The 27,624-nt window shown below is 37.3% G+C and overlaps 1 protein-coding gene across 3 annotated transcripts; it reads right to left on the bottom strand.

Moving 5' to 3' along the window:
• Positions 1-4,138: 4,138 nt before the first annotated feature.
• Positions 4,139-20,681, bottom strand: LOC148612857 (putative methyltransferase-like protein 24). Of its 3 annotated transcripts, none has more exons than XM_088594697.1 (7): positions 18,658-20,679; positions 16,044-16,191; positions 14,610-14,745; positions 12,998-13,114; positions 9,907-9,978; positions 7,668-7,848; positions 4,139-4,501 (listed from the first exon to the last, which is right to left on the bottom strand). In XM_088594697.1, the coding sequence occupies exons 1-7, from the start codon at positions 18,688-18,690 to the stop codon at positions 4,193-4,195; spliced, it is 996 nt and encodes a 331-aa protein (XP_088450823.1). In that variant the 5' UTR covers positions 18,691-20,679; the 3' UTR covers positions 4,139-4,192. The 3 variants fall into 3 exon arrangements, with proteins under 3 accessions (XP_088450823.1, XP_088450824.1, XP_088450825.1); XM_088594698.1 differs by lacking the exon at positions 18,658-20,679 and adding an exon at positions 18,024-18,648; XM_088594699.1 differs by lacking the exon at positions 12,998-13,114 and having other exon boundaries at positions 18,658-20,681.
• Positions 20,682-27,624: the final 6,943 nt, after the last annotated feature.

The raw sequence follows: 27,624 nt of genomic DNA on the forward strand, positions 1-27,624 counted from the left end.
CAGACCTCTCTTAGGTATGAGTAGTTAAATTTCTTTGGAATTGCAAGCATCATGATCGCTAATGGAACTGTTAACATCAAGTGTTTCTGAAAAGTTATAATTTATTTCGTCTGTAACTAAGATTGGGTCGAGTAACGCATAAACTCGACTAAATTTTGCTGTAATTTTGACTAAAACTCTAAAAACACAAACTGGTCTAAGTTTTATATAGAAATTTCCTACTGCCAATCTATAGGCTGCTATATCAAAATTAACCATATTCAAAGAAGGAAAGCATGTTTAAAATTGGCGATAGGATTTAACCATGTGTTGTATGAAAGAAGAACATAATGAATAGTAATATCAAAGCGAACTCGTACAATACATAACCAAAACACAAAAATATTAATTTAAATGGGGATTTTATGATTATAGACGCACAAATATTAAAAAAAAAAAAAAAAAAAAACAAAATAAAACAAAATTTACAGAAAAAAAACCAAAACAAACATACATAATATACATGTACATAAATAACAGTTGAAGGGAAAAAATAAACAAAAAAGGAATTTATTTTGATATTTTCTTAAATTAAATTAAGTGATATAACTCTCTTGATAATGAATATGTTTTCCCACGTTAAACTTAAGAATTGACGAAAGTGAATATTTGAAAGTTATCCCCCCTTGTTGAGGTTATATGTGATTTCTTTGCTGTAAATAGGTCATTATCAATGCATGTAATAGAATGTATCAAATGTCATTAACCAACTACCCAAAATATGTTCAAATTTGTCAAAAATGACCAATTGATATGAATTCAAACCGGGTATCAATCGTTTGACACCGCCATTTTGAGTTAGAATTGGATTTCATGAACTTTGATCATCAGGACTAAAAGCAGCAGAAACACAAAAAAATCTTCTATTTGATACAAAAAGGATATTTAAGACTGATTAATGCAAATAAACCTACATGTGTTTGGTAAAACACGAAAACAACTTTTCTACAAATCATCTAGTTGAGTTGGTTAATAAAATTGTCAATAAATATGTAATTTCATATTGGCCCCGTTATAGGTTACGGTCGATCATATTGGCCTCGACAGCCGTATGAGTTCAATGCTGAACAAACGTACGTTAATAAAATTCATTGGAAAATTTAAGTTTTAATCGACATATCTAATCTAATCTCGCCCGGGATAGTTTAAGATTGACTTTAAGGATTCAAAGACTTGCTATCTTCTGTATTATTTAACAGTAACTTTACATTTCATTGTAATTATAATCATACCATTCATCCTTCAATTGTTGTATGTATATTGTTTCACTGTAAATGTTCACATACCCTTGATAGGTTTTGAGAAATAAAAGTTTCAGTTTCAAAGTTTCAAAAATTGCAAGAATCTTGCAAAGTCGGATAAAAGCGAATGATCTAAGGCGACGTTATCCGACTGTCAAACGACGTTTGATATGAATAATGTCCGAGAATTTCGAAATGCTTGTCTTCAGCGGCTATTAGTAAGACAGGAAACGAACGTTTGCCGCTGCGTGTAGCTTGAATTTTCAAATGTAAAAGCACTTGATGGACGGGTAATGGATAATTAAGTATCCTTAGAAGCTAAGCAAGAGCAGGATGTTCAGTTGGACATTAAGCCTAAATAGTGGACGTTTCTTAAACATTTAAAGACGAAGGTAACAAGATTCAGTATACTTTCAATGAGGATATTCTTTCTGATTTCCTACTGTGGTATTCTCCCGGAGTAGGAACCATAGGGCTCCGCCACAGGAGGCTAAATTGCCCGACCCTACCCATCTCTCCCTATTTCCAGTGGCAATCAAAATTTGTCGACCCCATTGTCCTTGTGTCCCATCCCTTTTTCATTTCACCATCATTTCATGTTCATTTTATCATCAATTTCATGTTCATCGTCTGAATATAGCTGAAATATTGCTGCTCGGACGTTAAACCCCAACAAACAAACAAACAATCTTTCTGATTTGAACAAGTTATACAAGATTGTCTGCCAGTCTCCAAATGATAACGTTAGAATCTAGATATTGCTAGATTTGGTCGATACGTTGGAACAAAATTATTCGTTAATGGTAGGGTCAAAGTTGAAGGAATTCAACAATTAAGCAACAGTCTGAATAATTAAAACAAGTTCCACCAAAAGGAAAGGAATTTGATTTCATTTCTTATATTCTAATTTTGTGGTTTGTTTCTGTTTATTTTTTTTCTGGTTCAACTCTAATTTTGATGTATTATTTTGAGCGAGGTTCGTTTTGACTTTTAAGAAGGTTTGTATGCGAGACAGATGCTTTATCAAGGCTGACGGTCGTGTTTTACTACAAGGTTGGCAAATTAAAATTACGCATTTATGATATGCAATATAACAAGTGTAAAATGATGAATGCAATAACATTAAGTGCGAACGAAGCTCATCACAATCTCTTCAATATATTGCAATGTAGTATTTGCTTTGACAAAAGTTTTTCAAGTGTCAGTATGATAAATTTTAGACCAATTTCTATACACTTGATAGCGAGCTTCGCTAATGATACTATGTAATGCATGTAATAAAAAAAGTTCATAATTTTCTGACATGAAATATGTATTTGGAAGTAACAATGTGGCTCACAAGCAGAGACTCTTATGTAGTTTTGTTTGAGAAGAAACTAAGAATTTTTCAACTAAGGACTAATATCTAAAAAAAAAAAATTTGTACGAGACCTTTGAAGACGCATTTCTTCATATCCCCGATTCAGAAGTCTGTTACGCAGATGTTTAAGGCACTCAAGGAAATGAGAGTAGTTAGTACTTGTTTTAGCGTAGCGCAAATCAATTGTGAAATATAAATACATATAAATGAGGAAATCAAGCATATCGCAAACCTGCTTTTCTGTGATATTTTAGAAAAAAATATGTGGATTTGTAACCAAGAACAACATAATTTTTTGAAACAGCAAAAGATTTACGAATAAGTCCTTTCAAACGAGATTTCAATTTATCATGTGGTAACGTAGTGTAAAGAGTTGAGAAGTCAAAAGTTGGAAGAGAACTAATTTCCGAAAAACTGTGGAATTTTAGGATCTGAAGTAAATCTTTAGAATTTTTGAAGCATCCACATATGATTAATGCCACTATGTGATGTTTTAGAAAAATATGTGGAAGAACAACATAAGAGTCTCTGCTTGTGAGCCACATTGTTACTTCCAAATACATATTACATGTTAGATAATCCAATCCTTGAACACGAACGAAATACGTGATATTTTGTTTGTTTTGTTTGTTGGGGTTTAACGTCCGAGCAGCAATAGTTCAGCTATATTCAGACGCTGAACATGAAATTGATGATAAAATGAACATGAAATGATGGTGAAATAAAAAAGGGATGTGACACAAGGACAATGGGGTCGACAAATTTTGAATGCCACTGGAAATAGGGAGAGATGGGTAGGGTCAGGCAATTTAGCCTCCTGTGGTGGAGCCCTATGGTTCCTACTCCGGGAGAATACCACAGTAGGGTTCCTTAACGTGCGAGGAACGTGGCATCTTTCCCAACACGGTGCACCGCTATGGTTTGTGGCCAGGTTTTCCGTATTATAGCCTGACAAGCCCAGCATGTAACACGCTAGGGGTACCCCATTCAACCACCTGGGGCACACATCCCAGTTGCTCTGTGGGCAGAGGGCCCTAGCCCCCGGCTAGGGTTCTGAGCACTATTTAGTCGCCTTTTACGACAAGCTTAGGGCTGCTGCAGGCCTATTCTTTTGACACCCGGACCTGCACGGGGCTTATTTGCTGAAATGACTTTCCATGTATTAGCATCCTTCCAATCCAGTGTCACTGATAACTACTTGGTGACTATTATTTATTTAATTTGTTGAAAATTTGTGCGGCTGAAATATTTTAACTAGTCACTTCACTTGAACGACAGCCACAAAATGCGTTCAACGATAATGAACAGCTTTATATATGCAAGGTAAAAGAGTCATTCACTGTGTTTAAATGAATTGGAAGAATTAGCCATGGAACTCAATTTTGCGCCAGCCGATAAAGTCTAAATTATAAGGGATGATATTATCGAAAGGCAAAAATAAATAACATAAAATTAAATATTTATACAAATCGAGAAAAATGTATTAAGAATAAAAAAAAGAATGTATAAATTTGATAATTATCAACGGGTTGATATAAAGAGCTCAAAACATTTATAAGTCTGGAGCGAATTTTGTAAAGTTAAACTTTAAATTGACGAATCCGCAGTCGGCTAGAAGAAGTTTATCCTTTTCGATAACATTATAATGAGAAATTAAACTATAATATTTTCTGAAGCCTGCGTCCTTAAACATCTTGAATATCCTGAGACGATTGACAATATCTGCCTTGGGTGTCTCAGGAGTGATATGAAATTCTATGGCAATTTGTCTTATCCTACTTGCTAAGCCATCTCGGAATATAGACTCCAGTGATTCCCATTCGTACTCCTCTATGTCCAATTTTAACCAATCAAGATGCCTCTGAAAAACACAATTGTCACTCAGTTACCATTTTTCGTTTGAAACAAAAGAATAATTAAGTGAAAGTCTTTGTAAGATTAAGACAAAATGGAATATATCAGAAACATGTATGCAAAAATCACCCGACCTGACAGAATTATTTGACTTAGGGATAAATTCTCTGAAAAGGTCACTATTTGATATCTGCATTACTGGATTTGTTCAGAAATATTTAAATAGAATGTTACTAAATGAGATTTTTGACAGAGTTATTTTCCCTTTAAATGTTCATTTTTCGTGCATATCATTGAAATTATAACTCAATTTACAAAAAAAAAAATGATATGGAAAATCTTCTATTTCCTTGACTTTGATAGTGCAAATAGTCAAATTAATCTTCCAAAATGGCGGATATTTTGTACCATGTTTCATCCTCTGCCCGATTCTTACAGATACTGACAATTAATATCCAGCCAAATTAGAACATACAACACTTCATTGTAGGTATATACTTAAAAAAAAACTTATTAAATAATAATATTCAGTTTCTAGTATACATTGCATTATGACAGCATGCGAGAGAAAAGAACCCCAGTAAAATGTAGTCAATCAAAGTGTACTAGTACAAGGCATCGGTCATACATGAGTGTAGAAAGGTATCGGCGAGTAAAAGGCCAAAGTTCGTTCCCATTCGAATGCTTATCGTTCGTTAGGGGATACTCGAGCAGTTTAGTATTTTTATTACAACTTGGCTTCTAATTTTCATGTTTTTAGGTTACACATACCAGTGCACACCACAAATTCAATCAATGAGCATTTGGAACGCAAAAATAGTCCTATGCAGAATTACCCCGTTCCTCATAATGATGTAAAAAAGATCTTATGTTATTTCAAAAAATTTAAACTCTCCGAAAAGAAAAGAAAACATTTCTGCACATTTAAATAAGGACATTTGTCTAAATGTAAATTCTAATCTCCATTATGATTTCTAAAGGCTAAAAACCACTAATTCCACTTTCCATAGGCTTCTATGCTAATTTCACAATATTCAATGGCTTCTCTGGACTTTACCTTAACTTTAACCTGCAGAGGACTATATATCAGCATGATTCTACATATGTCAGCTCACAATCCTCAGAATGGCATGTGGGGTTAGCAGACTTGCAGTGCAGTACTGGTCACCGGAAGTGAAGGGTCTATAAATAGCATGGGAAATCCCAGTGTTTTCACAAGACAGGGGTATATTTAAAAATCATTATGGAGATTAGGCTTCACATCACAAGAAGCAAAATGCACCTATAAAATGTACAGAAATGTTTTTCCTTTCAGAAACTGTTTAAATTTTTAAAATAAGATGAGAACTTTTTTCACAGCACTATGAGGAACAGGGGTAATTTCTGCGTAGGACTATTTTTGCGTACGTTCCAAATGCTCATTGGTTGAATTGGTGGTCTGTAACCTAAATATATCCATATCTTGTGAAAACCCTGGAACTTTCCATGCTACTTATAAACCCTTGATTTCCGGTGACCTGTGTTGCACTGCAAATACATGTATACCGTTTTGGGGATTTTGAGCTGGTCGACATGGGTAGAACCATGCCGATGTATAAGCTTCTGTATGTTAACGTTAAAGTGTAGCCCAGGGAAGCCATTTAATACAATAATATTGTAAAATTAGCATTGAAGCATATGGGAAGTGGAATTAGAGGTTAATGGAACTCAATTATCAAACAAAAGACTGCAAATATCAGTTAAAGAATACCGAAACGTCAATATGGGACAACTCTAACACGTCAAAACACAAGTACATGGCCTGAACGTGAAAACAAGAAACAACCAGTATACACAATGTACCGAACCAAATAAATTAAAAACTGAAAATAAAATAAAAAAAAAAGAAAAAATTGCAATACTAGTATTTACTCCCGAAAAAAACTGGCCAAGTTCTCCGGAAGAACAAGCATGTCCTGCTCCATCAGCATTATCCGTCATATTGCAAGGTAACTTTGACATTTGTTAAACTCGTAATATCTAAAGTACCAGTTTCTATCGAGTACGATATATTTTTAATTTATGTTTGTTTGTTTGTTTGTTGGGGTTTAACGTCCGAGCAGCAATATTTCAGCTATATTCAGACGATGAACATGAAATTGATGGTAAAATTAACATGAAATGATGAAATGAAAAAGGGATGGGACACAAGGACAATGGGGTCGACAAATTTTGATTGCCACTGGAAATAGGGCATCTTTCCCAACACGGTGCACCACTATGGTTTGCGGTCAGGTTTTCCGTATTATAGCCTGACAACCCCAGCATGTAACACGCCAGAGGTACCCCATTCCACCACCTGGGGCACATTTCCCAATTGCTCTGTGGGCAGAGCGCCCTAGCCCCCGGCTAAGGTTCTGAGCACTATTTAGTCGCCTTTTACGACAAGGTTAGCGCTGCTGCAGGCCTATTCTTTTAACACCCGGACCTGCACGGGGATATTGTTTATTGAAAAGAATATATTTGACTAAATATGGATATACGGATAAAACTGCCACATCAATAGGTCAATAAGAGTTTCTACAGGGCTAATACGCATTTTTCCCGTAATGGTCCATGTATTTAGTATATTCGAGTACGTCTAGATTTTTCCAGGTGTCATTGATGAAAACTACACAATTTTAATAAAGAATTGAAAAGAGTCCAAAGAAGTATAAGAAACGATCAACAAAAAGCTTTCATGAGTTTACCTTTCATCTCACCCTTTATAACATGTAACAAAATCTGTAGACCTTAAGGGTGACTTTGAAGGTTAAAAAAAGACTTCATTGCAACAGTTGAACCTTATTCTAAAGACAAACATAAGTAGAGGAAAATCTATAACATAAGTCATTTTTTTTTTCAAAATGTATTTGGGCAGTTTACGCTACATGAAAAAAAAATAGACATAACCTATAGTTAATAATGGTATCATAGCGGTTTTTATATTGGCTGAAATACAGGTCCTAGTCTCGTCATAATTTTTTTACCTAAGGCCGAAATGACAAGCATGACTAAGCCAATATAAAAATCACTATGTATTAATACCATACTATCTAAAGTGAACATTTCATGTTTACTTAGTTATACATTTTTTGATTTCGCACTGACGCAATATTTTGAAAACTATTTTCAAATTACATTTTTATACATACATTTTGATGACCCAAAAATATCATGATGTCATGAAGGGTTTTGATTTCCCACTTTTGACTTGGATTATGCTTTGTAAAGTAGTCAATTCTTGGAGAAAACGAAGTCATTGATCTCCCTGCAATACCTATCGGGAAAAAGTTGACTCCACTTTTTCGCGTGTGTTTAGGTGTTTTTGTCATGCTGAAAGTGATAAGCAAACACAACATTTAATATTTAATTATGTAATTCACACAATACAAGCTCCCAAAACGTGGTTCAAATCAAAATAAAAAAAAGGTTAAAGGCTAAAATGGTATTTTAGAAGCCTCACTGATATCACACACACATACACACGACTTCATGACAAATACATGACTTCAGTAGAAAATAAAAGCTTGAAGTAAAAAGTAAAAGAAAAAGATGAAAAAGTTCAGAGACAAGCAGATAAGGTAATAAAATAAAATCTCTAGTAAACTAAACAGTTCATTATATGCAAGCACTGAGAAATCTACTACAAGTACACTGACATCTTAGACTCTTTTGAAAGTTCATGAACAACTTGGATACAAGTAAATTGATAATACCTAGTCCGAATTTCCTCTGACCATATAATTCGCCTTTATTTATTTGAATATTGATAAGTCGGGTTGGGGTCAGAACGATGTGCCATACAAGGAGTTGGAGATTCAGCGATACCGTTGAGTACCGCCCTTCAAACGCTTCTAACGTCTTTCAAATCGTGCATGTCACGCCTACTTAGTTCGATTCCGGAATCATTTTCAGTATGCCGATAGTAAATTTGTTACAAAATTAACATTGTTATTGAACCAACTCTACTTTGACATTCTGAATCGTAATGCATGCGATGTCGCGCAAGACGACAGACAGCTACCGTTCCGTTCCAAAAATAATAAACACCGTCTCTTGACATCGCATCTATTAAGATTCAAATTGTCAAAAAAGCAAGGTTTCTGTCAAAAATGATCAAAATTTCAATAAAAATTGTATTTTTTGTTACAAATTTGTCATTGGCGTACAGGAAATTTATTCCCGACATATCAAAGAGGAGGGTTGCAGAGTCAGAGAAAATTCGGACCAGGAAATACCCCTCTCCCAACAAGAAATAAAGGTAACAACAAAGTTGCTAAACACTAATCCTTAATCAAGTCAAGTCCAGGATAAATCTGGCTAAACTGATATTACACCAACGGAGCAGCTGGTACCGCAATAGTCCTGACTTGGTACAGGCATTTTAAAAGAAATGACGGGTTAAATCTAGGTTTACAGCGCTAAACGTCTGTCTTCCATTGCGGCGTAAATGTATAGGTGGTGATTGCATACAATTGCGTTATAATCGGTGAATCAGCAGTCACGTGAGCACAAAGAACAATTTACAAAAAATTATCATTACTAATTATTTTAGAAGAAACTGAGTATTTTTCAACTAAGGACTGATATCTAAAAAGAATTTGGTAAGAGACCATTTGAGACGCATTGCTTAATACCCCTGACTCAGGAGTCTGTTACGCAGATATTTATGGCGTTCAAGGAAATCAGTGTGGTTAGTATTTGTTCTAGCGTAGCGAATCAATTGTGAAATATAAACACCATCTGCAGGAGATGAAGGTATGTTGCTGCACAGGAAAGGACAATTTATGGTATTAAAATTAAAGTAGATTTATGTTGCTGTACAGGAAAGGACACTTTATGGTATTAAAATTGAAGTCGTCTCTTTTATCATAAATCTTATGACCATAGTTTTCAAATTCGAGATGTAGATAAAAAAAATAAAGATGCTGAACAAGCTGTTTCTGTAATCCCCTTTATCTCGATCTCTGGTGGATATACTGAAGGATTGTTGATGGACAATAAATCATCAATATATTTGTTTATAAAGTTGAAGGATTTAGCAACTTTTAATTTTTTATTCTTCACGAGATTCTGAAACATCCAGTGTCGTATAAATACAGAAAACAACTGCAAAGCTATCTAAAATAATCTTGAAGAATCTGTGACGTAGAAATTTTCCGCCATTTTTTAATCGTGCTTTTCAACTAGATTTTACCTATCAAAATTTAAAAATGCAAATTTAACAAACACTTTGATGGTTAATCTTGGAAGTTATCAGGTATACATACTAGGTTATTATACTGCGTTTATTTTTCTTCATGTTCCACACCTTATACACATTTGCCTGATTCTTGAATGGAAAAGTACTTTAATATACCTTTACTATAAGATAACTAAAAGAACACTTACCTTGGATCGAAAGAAAACACTTGACAACCAAGAGAGGCAAATGCATCATCAGGACGAAAATCATAATCTATACTAAAACAAAAACTAAGTAATGACATATGAACGCAAAAGTGTTTTAAAGATCCATTTTCTTTATCAATCAAAATCATGCGGAAGCCTCAAACTTTCAAATATATTTAGAATAACCAAAATAAACTTTCAACATCACATATTAATATGTCGAAATTTGCAGAAATTTTATTTTTACAAACCCGTTGCCATGGAAACAGACATTTAGTATTTACCTTAACTACGAAAAAGGATTTTTTTTCTGTTTTCGGGGTTCTTGTTACCATAGAAACAATTGATGAAGATATTATAAATATATGATTTAGATAGTTTGACAACTCCATGATAACAATACAACCAGTTGTTGTAGGTAGTTACATCCACATCTTCACATACTAAGGTATTAAGTGTCTAAAATGGTTTCTAAAAATAGTCACTTCTTCCATTTTAAAATCCTGTTCTATGTAATGTTCATTACCAAACGAGATGTCTTATTTTTTTAATTTTGAGAAATGGTAACCACGGTAATTTTTAAGAAAAGGCAAATTTTATATACTAATATTTTTACAACTTGGTGGAAATAAAATATTATTTGAAGATCAAAGTTTTGGGTAAAAAAAAAACATTTAAAAAGATATTTTCGATTTTGCCATGGTAAACTAATTCAAGATCATTTTTTTAAAGACAGAAAATAGCATATGTCTATTTTTCTTTCATGATAAAGTTAATATTTTGTAACATCTAAAGGAATTAAGTACCATTCTGTGTAAGAATCAGGCAAGGGGTGGCACATCATAATTCTCAATTCGGTCTTTTTTGCCTCAAACATATTCAAATACATCTAGAAATTTTGGTTTGTTGGGGTTTAACGTCCGAGCAGCAATATTTCAGCTATATTCAGACGATGAACATGAAATGATGATGAAATGAAAAAGGGATGGGACACCAGGACAATGGGATTGACAAATTTTGATTGCCACTGGAAATAGGGAGAGGTGGGTAGGGTCGGGCAATTTAGCCTCCTGTTGCGGAGTCCTATGGTTCCTACTCCGGGAGAATACCACAGTAGGGTTCTTTAACGTGCGAGGAACGTGGCATCTTTCCCAACACGGTGCACCACTATGGTTTGCGGTCAGGTTTTCCGTATTATAGCCTGACAACCCCAGCATGCAACACGCCAGGGGTACCCCATTCCACCACCTGGGGCACACATCCCAGTTGCTCTGTGGGCAAAGCGCCCTAGCCCCCGGCTAGGGTTCTGAGCACTATTTAGTCGCCTTTTACGACAAGCTTAGCGCTGCTGCAGGCCTAATCTTTTAACACCCGGACCTGCACGGGGCTAGATGGAGTAGTACTTAACTTTCTATGTGTGCAATTTTATGCAGTTGCTTTTTGAAATTAACTAAAAATTCTTTCAGTGCAAAAATGACCACTTTTGAAAGATACTTTTTTACCATGAATTTTAACAGCAGTACTACAACTATGACAAATAATTGTTCATGATGTTAAAATGTAGGTCTTAATTAATGCAGAAGGAAGTTATTACGTAAATCCAGTAATGGTTTCAATGGAAACAGAACAAATGAATATGGCATAGAATGATCTTTTTAGCGGTACAGTGAAATTTTTTTGATAATTACCAAGACAACTTGGCAACCAAAATAAAAAATGTTACTGTTTTCTACTTTTTACATGCCATGGTAACTTCATACAGTAAAAATATGCAATATTGGACACATGTGTTTTCGAATTTTGTCCTTAATTTATATCCTTTCAGAGAATTGCTCTCGAAAAAGTCGTAAGGTATGGCGCTAACAACCAATTCTTACACTAACGACTTTTTTTTTAAAAACTGACTGCTGTTTGGTTTGCACAACAAAATTAAGTAATAAATTATACCGTGTCAATAATATACACAAATTTTCAGTGTCTGTACTCCCTCCGAAAAAAAAAACCAAAAAAACTTAACACTACCAAAACTTTATGACCATTATTTTAAGGGAAAGGAAATCATGTCTGCTGAGGAAACCAAGCAACGATGGCCACATATATTATCACAACGAAATAAACTGATTTGGTTAAATGAGCTGTTAATCAACTTACTTACAAACTTCAAAAATAAAAAAATAAATATGTCCCTTAAGAATCCCTGTAATAACCAAACTCCTGTGTAATAATGTCAGAGAAATTTTAATTTCATTTGTATTGTTTCATCTGTATATGTATGTATTATATATGTATGTTGCATATCCCAGAATGGCCGATGATTGGCTTAATAAATAATTCTTTTATTATGCTATTCTACAAGAAATATAACGAAACCTGCAGATCAGTATATTATCTGATACATGTAGACAGGTGTATTGAGCGTTCTCGGCTTTTCATATACCTCATTACTTTCTTGGTATAATTGCTTGTAATATTTAAAAGGATATTGTTTTTGCATAATGGAGATTAAAATGCGACTTGAAGTTTCAAAACAAAGTACCAAAAGTTTCTTCAATAAACTCTTGTTGTTGTTGTTTGTTTGTTTGTTGGGGTTTAACGTCCGAGCAGCAATATTCCAGCTATATTCAGACAATGCACATGAAATGGATGATAAAATGAACATGAAATGAAAAAAAAGGATGGGTCACAAGGATAATAGGGTCGACAAATTTTGATTACCACTGGAAAAAGGGGGGATGGGTAAGGTCGGGCAATTTAGCCTCCAGTGGCGGAGCGCAAAGGTTTCTACTCCTATCGAATACCACAGCAGGGTTCTTTAACGTGCAAGGAACGTGGCATCTTTCCCAACACGGTGCACCACTATGGTTTGCGGTCAGGTTTTCCGTATTATAGCCTGACAACCCCAGCATGTAACACGCCAGTGGTACCCCATTCCACCACCTGGGGCACACATCCCAGTTGCTCTGTGTGCAGAGCGCCTAGCCCCTGGCTAGGTTTCTGAGCACTATTTAGTCGCCTTATCAATAAACTCTTAAATTGGTTTGAAATGATAAATGAATCTCCAAAACCTAGGCATGGAGGAAAACAAAATTACCCAAACGAATAAACTAAACATGGTTTTCTGACCACAAAAGGAAACGTGTTACAGTCTACCCAATTTCCTCGCTTTTTCATATTTTTACATTGGAATTCTTCATTTCCTCTTAAGTCCCTGAAATATATAAATACATTTATGCGCTTATTATAATAAGCCTACTCATGTTTCAAGCATTGTAGATTATAAGGTAAATTAAACCGATCTTGCTATACATAATCATTAGATCAAATGTTGTTACCCGATCTGTTTTTGCTATTTAAGAAATATATGAGCAATTACTCACGGAAAGGCAGGTTAACCCACCTTACCCCTTGTCAATTAATCCTCTCTGTATCGTATTTGCTGCGCGCTTGATCATATGACGATTGATTGATTGATTGTTGGGGTTTCACGCCCGAGCAGTAATATTTCAGCTATATTCAGGCGATGAACATGAAATGATGAAGACGAAATGAAAAAAGGAAACGGACACAAGGATAATAGGGTCGATAAATTTTGATTGCCACAAGATAAAACGCAGGGATGGGTAGGGTTGGGTAATTTAGATTCCCATGGCGGAGCGCAAAGGTTCCTACTCCTATCGAATACCACAGCAGGATTCTTTAACGTGCGGGGAACGTGGCATCTTTCCCAACACGGTGCACCACTACGGTTTGCGGGTTTTCCGTATTATAGCCTGACAGCATCCGCATGTAACATGCCATGGGTACCCGATTCCGCCAGTGCAGGTCCGGGTGTCAAAAGAATAGACCTGCAGCAGCGCTAAGCTTGTCGTAAAAGGCGACTAAATAGTGCTCAGAACCCTAGCCGGGGGCTAGGGCGCTCTGCCAACAGAGCAACTGGGATGTGTGCCCCAGGTGGTGGGATGGGGTATCCCTGGCGTGTTACATGCTGGGGTTGTCAGGCTATAATACGGAAAACCTGACCGCAAACCATAGTGGTGAACCGTGTTTTGAAAGATGTCACGTTCCTCGCACATTAAAGAACCCTACTGTGGTATTCTCCCGGAGTAGGAACCATAGGGCTCCGCCACAGGAGGCTAAATTGCCCGACCCTACCCACCTCTCCCCATTTCCAGTGGCAATCAAAATTTGTCGACCCCATTGTCCTTTTGTCCCATCCCTTTTTCATTTCATCATCATGTCATGTTCATTTTATCATCAATTTCATGTTCATCGTCTGAATATAGCTGAAATATTGCTGCTCGGACGTTAAACCCCAACAAACAAACAAACAAGTACCAAATTCCACCATCTGGGGCACACATCCCAGTTGCTCTGTGGGCAGAGCGCCACGCCAAGCCCCCTTTTACGACAAGCTTTGCGCTGCTGCACGCCTATTCTTTTGACACCCGGACCTGCACGGGGCGATCATATGACGACCATCGGTAAAGAACTTAAATATTTCTTGGAAATTTTACGACAAACACACACAAAAAAAAAAGAACAAAGACAAACTGAGTTATCATGTAATAAACTAGTTTTAAATTTACAGTATATGGACCGGACGTTAATCTTAAAGTTTTTTTCAAAAAAGAAGAACTTGTACAGCTAACTGACCTCCAGTTTAGTGAATTACTAGTAGTAGTTAAGTTTTTTTAATATCTTACCTTTCGATTTCCGCCATTGCTTTTTTCCAATCTTTTATTGGAACCAAGGAATCAACATTTACTCCTGCCAACCGAGATACGGAGAAATCAAAATTGAGTAATTTGTTTTCCCTCTTTACCTTAATGAAAAGTTTTCCTAAAAAAAAAAACCACACACTTACTCACTGAGATCACAATATTAAGCCACCAACCATGATGTATTTCATGCTTTAAAAGACGGTAAAGGATGAGCATGAACCTTGAACTGATTTTTAAGTTAGGTAACTATTACTTATTTTTTGTAGTACAAAGATGGTGGTAGCCAGTGTTAAGCGAAATATATTTTTTATATCTTGCTGCCATTTGCCATATTATATCAGCAACGCCTACATAGACTGAAACCAAACATTTACTATTTAGAATAATTTTCCACAATTTCCACATTATTTACAATATTAACATGATAATACTCTGTTGACCTCCTAATGAGAATATGTTTGTTTGTTGGGGTTTAACGTCCGAGCAGCAATATTTCAGCTATATTCAGACGATGAACATGAAATGGATGATAAAATGAAAATGAAATGATAACAAAAAGGATGGGTCACAAGGACAATAGGGTCGACAAATTTTGATTGCCACTAGAAAAATGGGGGTGGGTAAGGTCGGGCAATTTAGCCTCCTGTGGCGGAGCGCAAAGGTTCCTACTCCTATCGAATACCACAGCAGAGTTCTTTAACGTGCGAGGAACGTGGCATCTTTCCCAACACGGTGCACCACTATGGTTTGCGGTCAGGTTTTCCGTATTATAGCCTGACAACCCCAGCATGTAACACGCCAGGGGTACCCCATTCCACCAGCTGGGGCACACATCCCAGTTGCTCTGTGGGCAGAGCGCCTAGCCCCCGGCTAGGTTTCTGAGCACTATTTAGTCGCCTTTTACGACAAGCTTAGCGCTGCTGCAGGCCTATTCTTTTAACACCCGGAACTGCACGGGGCCCTAATGAGAATAGCATTTGACGGGATCTCTTTGTGACTCGTGTGGGGGAGTTTCATTATTGTTGCTAAATTATTGCCGGATTACTAGTTTACTTATTTGCAATATGACGGGTGCCACCGACGGAATAGGATATGCTTACCCCCAGGAGCACCCGATGTTCGTAGGAGTCCATGTAGCTAGTACTTCAGTTTTTTGTGTGACGTCTTGTTTTCTTTATCTTCAGTTTTATTTGTAGTCCGTTTCATTGTGTATGTAGATCGTGTTTGTTTCATGTGTTAACGTTTTGGATATGTTTTGGATTTAAAGTTTGACATATTTGAATTATCCCACTGCTCACACTTCGATATTTATTGCCGATATTAAGTCGTACCTACAATTAATCCAAGAAATAAAATATGTTTCAAGAGTCAGAAGGTAAGGTATCTTGCTAGACTTTAATTTACATTAAAACTTACCTCTGTCACTGTTGAACGATAAAAGGCCAACCAAGATGAAACAAAAGAAAATCACTACCAAGTACGTCGCAGGTTTTCTCATTGTACAATAATTAATACTCCTCAGATATGTTAAATGAGCCATGTAAGCAATTTGAATGCAGATATTCTGAAAATAAAACCGCACGAAGAGCTTTAATTGTTTCCAACTATGTTTTCATAACTAATATAATTTATTCCCGTTTTCTTTATACGATACAAAATTCTTGCTCTTATAACTAGTACGTACGGTGGTACTACAGAACATTAAGAAGTATCGTAGTGGCACAAAGTTATAAGGTCAATGAAATGGCGGGACAAAGAAAAAAAGATTTTTTAAGCGCACAAAATTATATCATGTTCGCATAGGATATTTATAAAATGCACAAAATATACATGTAGTATAAAGTGCACACGAAATATTTTTTTCCACTTCAGGAATGACTGCTAATTTTTTCGTTCTATGAAGAAACAACCTGAATCGTAGCAGTTTATCTTCAAATGTGCATACAACGCGGGCATTGAGGTTTATTTCAAATAGACCGAAAATTTCAACGAGTAAATCGCCCCGTGCAGGTCCGGGTGTTAAAAGAATAGGCCTGCAGCAGCGCTAAGCTTGTCGTAAAAGGCGACTAAATAGTGCTCAGAAACCTAGCCGGGGGCTAGGCGCTCTGCCCACAGAGCAACTGGGATGTGTGCCCCAGGTGGTGGAATGGGGTACCCCTGGCGTGTTACATGCTGGGGTTGTCAGGCTATAATACGGAAAACCTGACCGCAAACCATAGTGGTGCACCGTGTTGGGAAAGATGCCACGTTCCTCGCACGTTAAAGAACCCTGCTGTGGTATTCGATAGGAGTAGGAACCTTTGCGCTCCGCCACAGGAGGCTAAATTGCCCGACCTTACCCATCCCCCTTTTTCCAGTGGCAATCAAAATTTGTCGACCCTATTATCCTTGTGACCCATCCTTTTTTTTCATTTCATGTTCATTTTATCATCCATTTCATGTTCATTGTCTGAATATAGCTGAAATATTGCTGCTCGGACGTTAAACCCCAACAAACAAACAAACATCAACGAGTAAATCATCGGAAAAAGGTTGATGACGTCACAGGCATACACAACATTTGTTCTTTGAGATGATGGACACATTTTTTATACAATCAGAAAGAGTGATACATCTGAAATTAAATTATTTCATATGTTGATATCTGAGCTCTTATTTAGTGTATTTAGACCGAAATAAAAATAAGTTATAAGTTCATAAGATATTAAAATAACTCGAAAAAAAACAAGAAGCTAACTATAGATACCCCGCTTTCTATTCTACGATTTAAGGAAAATAAACAAAGTTCTCGGCTAACAGGTAGTTTTCGAAAATCATACCATATGGCATACATATGCATACAGTAAAGTTCCTTTGTTTGTTGGGGTTTAACGTCCCAGCAGCAATATTTCAGCTATATTCAGACAATGAACATGAAATGGATATAATGAACATGAAATGAAAAAAAAAAAGGATGGGTCACAAGGGTCGACAAATTTTGATTGCCACTGGAAAAAGAGGGGATGGGTAAGATCGGGCAATTTAGCCTCCTGTGATGAACGTGGCATCTTTTCCAACACGGTGCACCACTATGGTTTGCGGTCAGGTTTTCCGTATTATAGCCTGACAACCCCAGCATGTAACACGCCGGTGGTACCCCATTCCACCACCTGGGGCACACATCCCAGTTGCTCTGTGGGCAGAGCGCCTAGCCCCCGGATAGGTTTCTGAGCACTATTTAGTCGCCTTATACAAGCTTAGCGCTGCTGCAGGCCTATTCTTTTATCCCCCGGACCTGCACGGGGACATACAGTAATGAAGTGTAAATATCAAGCAAATGTGATGATTAGCTGCAGAGGAGACGGACGGAAACATGGAGAAGGGTATATCAACACACACACACACAGAGATACTTACATAGTCTTTTCATATTTCCAATATGAACATGTAAAAAGAACATTTAGGACACAAAATATATTATATATGGACTCAACTTCCTAGTAGAAGATTGAGACGTAACAATAAACAAACTTGCTGCAAGAGGTACACATACATGATTTTATGAGACACAGTCATAGGTAATTATAAGATATGTTACATGCCTATATGGCAAATCAAAGCTACCTGTACTAGACGGCAGCTTATCTTTTGTGGAATTAATAACATTATCTTGCCCATTTTGTATGAACCAGTCAACCATACAATACGTTTTGCTTATAAAATCAGATTAAAGATTTTGTTATTTCATCCACATTAAGTTGTAATTTCATTTATACAGAGTATTCTTAATACCTAATAACCATTTAGAATGATAAACATTTCGTTTACTAAGCTGATAGGATTTAGAATACAAGGTATGCGATATTTTATCTCGTTTTACCACAAATAATGCGTTGCCAGAAATCAATCATTTTTTGCTTTTACAAGAACATTGAAATTTCGCCATATACCATACAATGAGTAGTATCTTTTTTAACCTTCAAGACTGTTTTACAAAATTGCAAATAAATGTTTTTTTTTTTACAATAGTACAATTTTTAAAACCCCATACCTCTGCACCATACATTAAAGTTGGCACGCCCATTGTATTAAACCATTCCAGTTGAATTTCTATTGTTACACCAACTCTCGTCTCGCGCGACTTCACATGTACTACGATTCAAAGAGGAGTAATCAATGGAACCATGATTCTGGCGGAAATCAAAAGAATGTTATCCGAAAATACAAACACACAACAAAGAACATCGAAATAACCAAAATAAATCAAAGTTACAAAAGTAAATGAGCAACTCGGACTTCACTAAGATGTCAACGAAACAGGGTCTTTAAGGAAAATGCTCAAAATTTTAATAAGAAATGTCATATTTGTGACAGATATGGTATCAGAATACAGTAAAATGATTGCAAAATTAAACTAGGTAGGTGTGACATGGACGACTTCAACTTGGAAATCGTTAGAAGCGTTGGAAGGGCGGAACTCCGCAGAAAATGTTTGTATGGCACATCGTTCTGATGTTCGGACTACTACTCAAATTGAATTAGTCTCTATTTCATTGTGCGAGTAAAATGGTCGCGAATGGTCGACTCGCTCTTGGTTTCGAGACCGAAAATGATCGAATATCATCCACATTCACGTGTGGATAACATGTGACCTGTGCATTCTACGTGTAATTTGAATAGGAAACGACAATTTATAGTCGTGCCGTTTGCATGATAGCTTGGTTAAAGGGCGATTTCTTTGGCTTTGTGCCGGTGAACGCCTACAGGTAAACAGGGTTGACTCCTTAGTGGTTGTGAACTTTTAATGTGAACAATATTATTGATGATTGTGGACATTTCAATTGTGGTATAAATTTTTATGGACAGTATTTTATATTTCTGTTATTTGGAAATATTTTGAATGCTATATTATATTGTATTGAAGATAACTTTCCAATTTAAAGTAAGGCACGGTACCATCTGTTATATATACATTGAATTTTAATGCTATTTTAAGTTTATCTGTGATGCATTCCTATTTACTCAAGAACCACAGTCTTTTCAGATTACTCGAGGTAGTTGATTATAATTGTTTTTAGGTTACAGACCACCAATTCAACCAATGAGCATTTGGAATGTACGCAAAAATAGTCCTACGCAGAAATTACCCCTGTTTCTCATAGTGCTGTGAAAAAAGTTCTCATCTTATTTAAAAAATTGAAACAGTTTCTGAAAGGAAAAAACATTTCTGTACATTTTATAGGTGCATATTGCTTCTTGTGATGTGAAGCCTAATCTCCATAATGATTTTTAAATATACCCCTGTCTTGTGAAAACACTGGGATTTCCCATGTTATTTATAGACCCTTCACTTCCGGTGACCAGTACTGCACTGCAAGTCTGCTAACCCCACATGCCATTCTGAGGATTGTGAGCTGACATATGTAGAATCATGCTGATATATAGTCCTCTGCAGGTTAAAGTTAAGGTAAAGTCCAGAGAAGCCATTGAATATTGTGAAATTAGCATAGAAGCCTATGGAAAGTGGAATTAGTGGTTTTTAGCCTGAATACGAATAACTATGTTAACAAGGTGTTTACAGAATACAAATTTCCTGGAGTTGTGAGTTTTTCAACCATGTTGTAGCCACAAGAGGAAAAAACTTTGTAGAGATTGCATGATGAACAGAGATAAAAATATGCGCCTGACTAATCGCTCTCTCGACGTTCAAAAAACCTGTTACAGATGATTGAATTTTGAAAAAAATCGAATCTGGTGGTAAACTTTGAAGCCGTTATGTCATTTCGTGGTTTAAAATTGGATCGTATATGATGATTTGATAGTAAGTGCTTCTAGTTTCCGAGAAAATACGTTTTCCTCTGGTGTCGCATATAGGTATATCACTAAACACACGATGTTACAACACCTACGAAATTGATGTTTGTTTGTTGGGGTTTAACATCCGAGCAGCAATATTTCAGCTATATTCAGACGATGAACATGAAATTGATGATAAAATGAACATGAAATGATGATGAAATGAAAAAGGGATGGGACACAAGGACAATGGGGTCGACAAATTTTGATTGCCACTGGAAATAGGGAGAGGTGGGTAGGATCGAGCAATTTAGTCTCCTGTGGCGGAGCGCAAAGGTTCCTACTCCTATCGAATACCACAGCAGGGTTCTTTAACGTGCGAGGAACATGGCATCTTTCCCAACACGGTGCACCACTATGGTTTGATGTCAGGTTTTCCGTATTATAGCCTGACAACCCCAGCATGTAACACGCCAGGGGTACCCCATTCCACCACCTGGGCACACATCCCAGTTGCTCTATGGGCAGAGCGCCTAGCCCCCGGCTAGGTTTCTGAGCACTATTTAGTCGCCTTATACGACAAGCTTAGCGCTGCGGCAGGCCTATTCTTTTAACACCCGGACCTGCTTAGAGCAGAAAAAAATGTTTAGCTACATTGAAAATCCCAGGCCCCTAACTCTGACTCTATTAAATACTAATATTATTCATGGTGATATAGTTTAAATTATCGAACACAGACCGAGATTGCTCTGACGTCCCACGGCTGATTTGCCAGACAAGCTGGGACCTTGGGACGTCAAACCTCGTCCCATATTAAAAAAAAACAAGGGATTTAGCCAAACATGCAGCCAATAGAGTATACAATATATTATTTTGATAGTGGGAGCTAGCCCCTGTACTCTGTACGCAAGTTAAACACTGCTTATAATTTACAAAATTTCACAATATTTAACTCAATAACTAAGTTCAGTATCACAATATTTTGTTACTTTTATACACGAATTACTGCAGAAAAGCGTAGAGTATTCTTAATAGTATAAGCTTTCATTACATACCTAGTCTAAGTTTTCAAGAGTAGTTTGATTGACTGATTGTTAGAGTATAACGCTCGAGCAGCAATATTTCAGCTATTTTCAGGCGATGAACATGAAATGGGTGATCAAATGAACATGAAATGATCACGATGAAATAAACCAGAGTTTAGGATACAAGGGCAATAGGGTCGAGAAATTTTTGTTGCCACTAGAAATAAGGAGAGGTGGGTCGGGTCGGGCAATTTAGCCTCCTGTGGCGGAGCCCAATGGTTCCTACTCCGATAGAATACCATAGAAGGGTACTTTTAATTAACGTGCGACAAACGTGACATCTTTCCGAACACGGTGCACCACTATGGTTTGCGGTCAGGTTTTCCGTTTTATAGCCTGACGACCCCAGCATGAAACACGCCAGAGGTACCCCATTCCACCATCTGAGCACAACCCAGTTGCTCTGTAGGCAGAGTGCCCTAGCCCCCGGCCAGTGTTCTGACACTATTTAATCGCCTTTTACGACAATTTTATCCTGCTACGGGCCTATTCTTTTGACTCCCGGACCCGTACGGGGCTCAAGAGTCAATGAAGTAGTAAATTTTAGTCTTTAATTGCACATCAAAGTTGGTGCGCTAAATCCCCGTGCTTTTGTTATGGGACGAGCGCTTGTCTGCCAAATTAGCCGTTCGACGTCTGAGCAATCTCAGACTATCTAACACACAACTCATTCATACAGTTGATTTTTATAACTGGTAGTGGTCTTTTTATGCTCTTTTACTTAAACAAATTGAAATGTGAAATCTGAAACACGAAACCCGCCATCCTACCTTAAGCTAAATTGTGAAAATTGGAGGATGGTTGTTATATTTTCAAGCATTTTTTTTCTTATTTAAATTTCATGAACACCCATCCCGAACAGAAGTTTGACACGAAACACTATCCTGTAACTATTCTACGTAAGAATCATTGATTATATTGCTTACAATTTTTGGCCAAACCATTAATAAATTCCGGAATACTTTACGTGTCTGTAACCAGTACCGGCCAACAAATGAAAATTTATTATTTTTTGAAAATGAATTGGGTCATTTTAACTTTCATTTTCATTTCCCATCAGTTCATAGCAGTTGTTCACTATTAAAGCGGATTCATACAAACTTTTATATACAGTTTGGTTGTCTAATTAATATTATTAAAACAGGTTTAACGTTACAAAATAATAGGTAAGGTTAAGAATATTCGTTTCATTTGGAGAAAAGTATATTGATTAGGAGCGTGAACAAAGGAAAAATCGTAACCGTGTACATGTTTATTTATTCCAGCTAAGTACCCCCCTGTGGATCGCTATCCTTGTCGTGGTAGGGGGGCTTGCGTGCCTCAGTTATCCTAAGAGCTATGCCAGCTGGAGTTTTTTCTCCTGGTAGGGTTACCCATGCTGGAAAGGTCAAAGGTTAGAGGCCAGACTAAAGCGATCCGAACATCGACCGTGGGCCCGGTGTTTAAAATAAAAAGTGGGTTCACCTACTTGTTTGCCGTGAGTTGCAACCCGTGAGTTATTGGTGGGCGAGGAGGTCCTAGTGGATGAAGGTCGTATCTAGACTCCAGTCGTGACGTAACCCCCGTGTCATCGATGGCTGGATGATCGAGGATACGGCTGTATATGCCACTCGGCTCTTAGGTCATCTAAACGGGAGATCGGATGGACCCGGTTCGATCAATCGGCTGGTCACGCCATGCCCTTCATTTGTCCACCTGCTTTACTGATGGCATTTTGTTAAATCCAATGTTTCTAAGATTTTCAAAAGCTTACAAATGGCAAATGAAGAAGGCGTTGGCTCATGGGTCAATCGAGTAGTACGCTGTCTATGCGCCATTGATAGATACGCTCTGTTCGAGTATGTCGTCTCTGGAATCCCTGATGCTATTTGCTGGAAATCCGTAGAGTCCTAGCATCGCCCGTGTTGGCATTCGGTGGCGGGTGGGGAACAGAGACGATGAAACTTACTAAAACTTAACATGGCGACAAAAAACAACGGGGAGTCCAATGTTTCTTATTCAAAAAAACGAAAAAGTGATGTCTGCAATTCTTCTGACGAAAGTGATAAAAACTGGCCAAGATTTATTGTAATTTCTGCAAAAGATAAAGACAAAAATGTTAATGAACTTTCTCCTTTTTTAACACAGAAAACTATCAAGGGTGTAGCTGGTGATGTTAAAGATACAAAGAAAATAAGATCAAGAATTTTAATTGAATGCCTCAGACCTGGCCAATCATCAAATTTGTTAAAATTAACCAGGATTGGTGACCTTGATGTGGTTTCATCTGCACACAGGTCACTAAATCAGTCACAGGGTGTCCTTAAATACCGGGGTCGAGACCTCGACGCCTTGACTGATGAAGAGATCTGTGAGGAACTGAAATCACAAGGCGTTAAGTCAGTGAAAAGATTTACTTCTCGACGTGCAGATGCAACCACACCAATGAGAACAATCCTGTTAACATTTAGTTCCACTTCAGTGCCATCTCATGTCTACATTGGTCCATACAGGACAGCTGTCAGTCTGTATATTCATAACCCACTTCGGTGTTTTAAATGCCAGAAGTTTGGGCATGGAAAGGGCCAGTGTAGAGGAAAACTGTTTTGTTTCCGATGCTCTGAAGAAGGACACGAGGGAATCGACTGCAGAAAAGATCTGAAATGCAGAAACTGTGAGGAAGCTCACATGTCATCATCTAAAGATTGCCCTCTTTATAAGAAAGAAAAAGATATTTTAAAGATAAAAACTGAAAACAAAATTTCATATAGTGAAGCTCGCCAGAAGTGGTCCCTTTCCAACAATTTTCTTGCATCTGGCAAAACATCTTATGCTAGTGTTGCAAAGCGTGCTTGTCTGTCCTCGATTGTTGAGGTGCAGACGATCATGAGTTGGAAAGAGGATATCAATGGTCTTGCCAAACTGCCCACTGAAGTATCCACCAAAATAATGAAACCATCCAAAAAATGTTTAGAGGAAATTAAAAAGGTCAGAGCTAAGAAATCTCACCAATGTTCCCAGACTCAGTCATCCCAAAATTCCGGATCATCTTCAAAATCATCTCCATCATCACAACAGTCATCGTCTTCCAAATCTCAACAGAAGAATGTCCAACCCCCAAAAAAGCTGGGGAATTTCCGTGTGGAGGACTTGGAGAAATCCAAGTCTAGGCGACATATTGTGTCGCCTGTGGTGTCGGACTCGGATTCCGAATCTGACATGGAAACAACAGATCATGGACTTTGTCCAGGTGAAAACTGGCTGGGTCCCGACCTTGATCAGATTGATCAAACTGATCCTGTTGCCATGAAAAAATACAAGAGCAGCGCGCTCAGTCAATTCGAATTGACCTTAATGGTGGCACTAGTACTAGAAGGTCATAGAGTCGTGGTCGCGGATCCAAGTCAGAGAAAATATCCCCCATTCGTCACCCATAAAAATGGCCAAATTACTTCAATGGAATTGTCGAGGTTTAAAGGCTAATATTTTGGAATTAACTCTTCTTGTTGAGTCTATTTTACCAGTTGCATTATGTCTCCAGGAGACTCATTTAAAAGATTGATTGATTGATTGATTGTTGTTGTTTATTCCCGTTTCGGCGACCAGGGCCATATCACGGCAAGAACATTTAATGCAAGGAAAATATTAAAATTAAGATCAAAGTCTCTTCATAAAATAATGAAATTAAAACAAGCAGCTATTTACATATAAAAAGGTACATAAAAGGTGAACCTAAGACATAAAATACATATAGAAACATAAATTCGATAAAACATTTAAAATATTGAAAAACTAAGGAAGGTATCCAATTCAGACTTTATTAAATAAACCGATGTCCCGCAAGAAATCGATGATGTTTTCAGATGAAACGGTCTTGAACAAATCAAACATATTGGCGCAGTCAAAATAATTTTGCCTGGTGTTGGCAAAATCCACACAATCTAGAAGAACATGTTTGATAGAGAAAGGGCAATCACATGGGATACACTCAGGTGGAGGATCACCAACAAGCAAATGGCCATGTGTAAATCTAGAATGTCCAATGCGGCATCTAGTCATGACCACTTGCTCTTTGCGATTGCCCGACCCGGATTGATGAAAGCCTAGATCGGGTTTTATGGAATTGAGTTTGTTGTGTTCAAGACCGTCCCAACGGTCCTGCCACATCTTTAAAATATATTTCCTTATTAAAGGTTTAAAATCAGTGTATGGCAAACTAACGTCCTTTATTATTTCATTTAATGCCTTTTTGGCAACCCTGTCTACAACTGAATTCCCCTGAATACCAACATGACTGGGTACCCAGAGAAAAACAATCTCTTTATCAAATTCCCGAAGTCGATGAATAAAATACAAAATTTGTAAAATAAGAGTGTTTTTCAGTTTGTGATTCTTAATTGCCAAAAGACAGCTCAAAGAGTCATTTAAAAGAAACGGATCAAATTTCCGTAAAAGGATATACAATGTATAGTACATTTGCTGAGGCAAATGAACGAGCTGCTGGTGGATCTACCATTTTTATTAGGGACAGAGTAATACATAGTTCAGTTCCTTTAACTACCGATCTACAAGCAGTGGCCGTTCGGTTATCCCTTGATAAAACCATAACCGTTTGTTCCATTTACATTCCCCCAAATTCAATTTTGTGCAGAAATAAATTAGTTGATTTGGTTAAACAGTTGCCCAAACCATTTATTATTTTGGGTGACTTTAATGCTCATAATCCTTTATGGGGAAGTAATCATACGAATGATAAAGGTAAAAAAGTTGAGGAGCTCCTTCAGCAAGATGATTTGTGCATATTTAATGACGGATCTTCAACGTTCCTTCATTCAGGCAATGGATCGTATTCTTCTATTGATTTAAGCATTTGTGATCCTCTCGTACTTTCAGAGTTTACATGGCGAGTTCATGATGACTTGTGCGGGAGTGATCATTTTCCAATTATTTTGGAGCATTTATCCTCCAAAACGGAGGAACGTCAACCTCGTTTTAAACTTGAGAAAGCAGATTGGGCTTCATTTGAAGCCCACTGTCTTGAAGAATTACGATTAGAAACGATGAAGGATGTTGAAGATCCCATTTTATTATTTAATGAAAGACTGACATCAATTGCTAATAAAACAATACCTAAAACCTCGACAAATCCAAAAAGGCCTAGTAAACCATGGTTTACTGATGAGTGCGACAAAGCGATCGAAGAACGCAACAAGGCCCATCGCCGGTTTGACAAAAATCCTACACCAGCAAATCTGTCAAACTTCCGAATATTTCGAGCAAAAGCTCGACGTACATGTAAACAAGCCAGACGAACCTCTTGGAAAAATTTTGTTTCTAGTATTAAATCTCACACTCCCCTCAATAAAGTATGGAATTTTATTAGAAAAGTAAAAGGAAAAAATTCGAATTCTTCAGTGAAACACCTTAAAGTTGGTAATACCACTCTAACCACCGAAAAAGATATCGCCAATAAGCTAGCTGAAACATTCGCTAAACATTCATCCTCAACTAACTACAAACCGGATTTTCAAAAAATTAAATCATCTGCAGAAAAGACAAAATTAAACTTCAAGTAGCCCCGTGCAGGTCCGGGTGTTAAAAGAATAGGCCTGCAGCAGCGCTAAGCTTGTCGTAAAAGGTGACTAAATAGTGCTCAGAAACCTAGCCGGGGGCTAGGCGCTCTGCCCACAGAGCAACTGGGATGTGTGCCCCAGGTGGTGGAATGGGGTACCCCTGGCGTGTTACATGCTGGGGTTGTCAGGCTATAATACGGAAAACCTGACCGCAAACCATAGTGGTGCACCGTGTTGGGAAAAATGCCACGTTCCTCGCACGTTAAAGAACCCTGCTGTGGTATTCGATAGGAGTAGGAACATTTGCGCTCCGCCACAGGAGGCTAAATTGCCCGACCTTACCCATCCCCCTTTTTCCAGTGGCAATCAAAATTTGTCGACCCTATTATCCTTGTGACCCATCCTCTTTTTTCATTTCATGTTCATTTTATCATCCATTTCATGTTCATTGTCTGAATATAGCTGAAATATTGCTGCTCGGACGTTAAACCCAAACAAACAAACATAAACTTCAAGTCAAATAATGCTGAATCCTACAACTCTCAATTTTCTATAGAGGAACTAAAATCGTCACTGGCTAAAGCC

Source organism: Perna viridis, chromosome 7, assembly GCF_037379345.1.
Source record: "Perna viridis isolate PV_CMFRI_1.1 ecotype Kerala chromosome 7, ASM3737934v1, whole genome shotgun sequence".
Taxonomy (NCBI): domain Eukaryota; kingdom Metazoa; phylum Mollusca; class Bivalvia; order Mytilida; family Mytilidae; genus Perna; species Perna viridis.

What these genes read in the sequence shown, in the direction of transcription:
- LOC148612857 (XM_088594697.1), bottom strand. Translation starts at nt 18,690, where the DNA reads ATGGGCGTGCCAACTTTAATGTATGGTGCAGAG. An exon ending in CTTTAATGTATGGTGCAGAG is followed by an intron (nt 16,192 to 18,657) that starts GTATGGGGTTTT and finishes TTTTATTTTCAG; the next exon opens with AATATCTGCATTCAAATTGC. An exon ending in ATCGTTCAACAGTGACAGAG is followed by an intron (nt 14,746 to 16,043) that starts GTAAGTTTTAAT and finishes TTTTTTTTTTAG; the next exon opens with GAAAACTTTTCATTAAGGTA.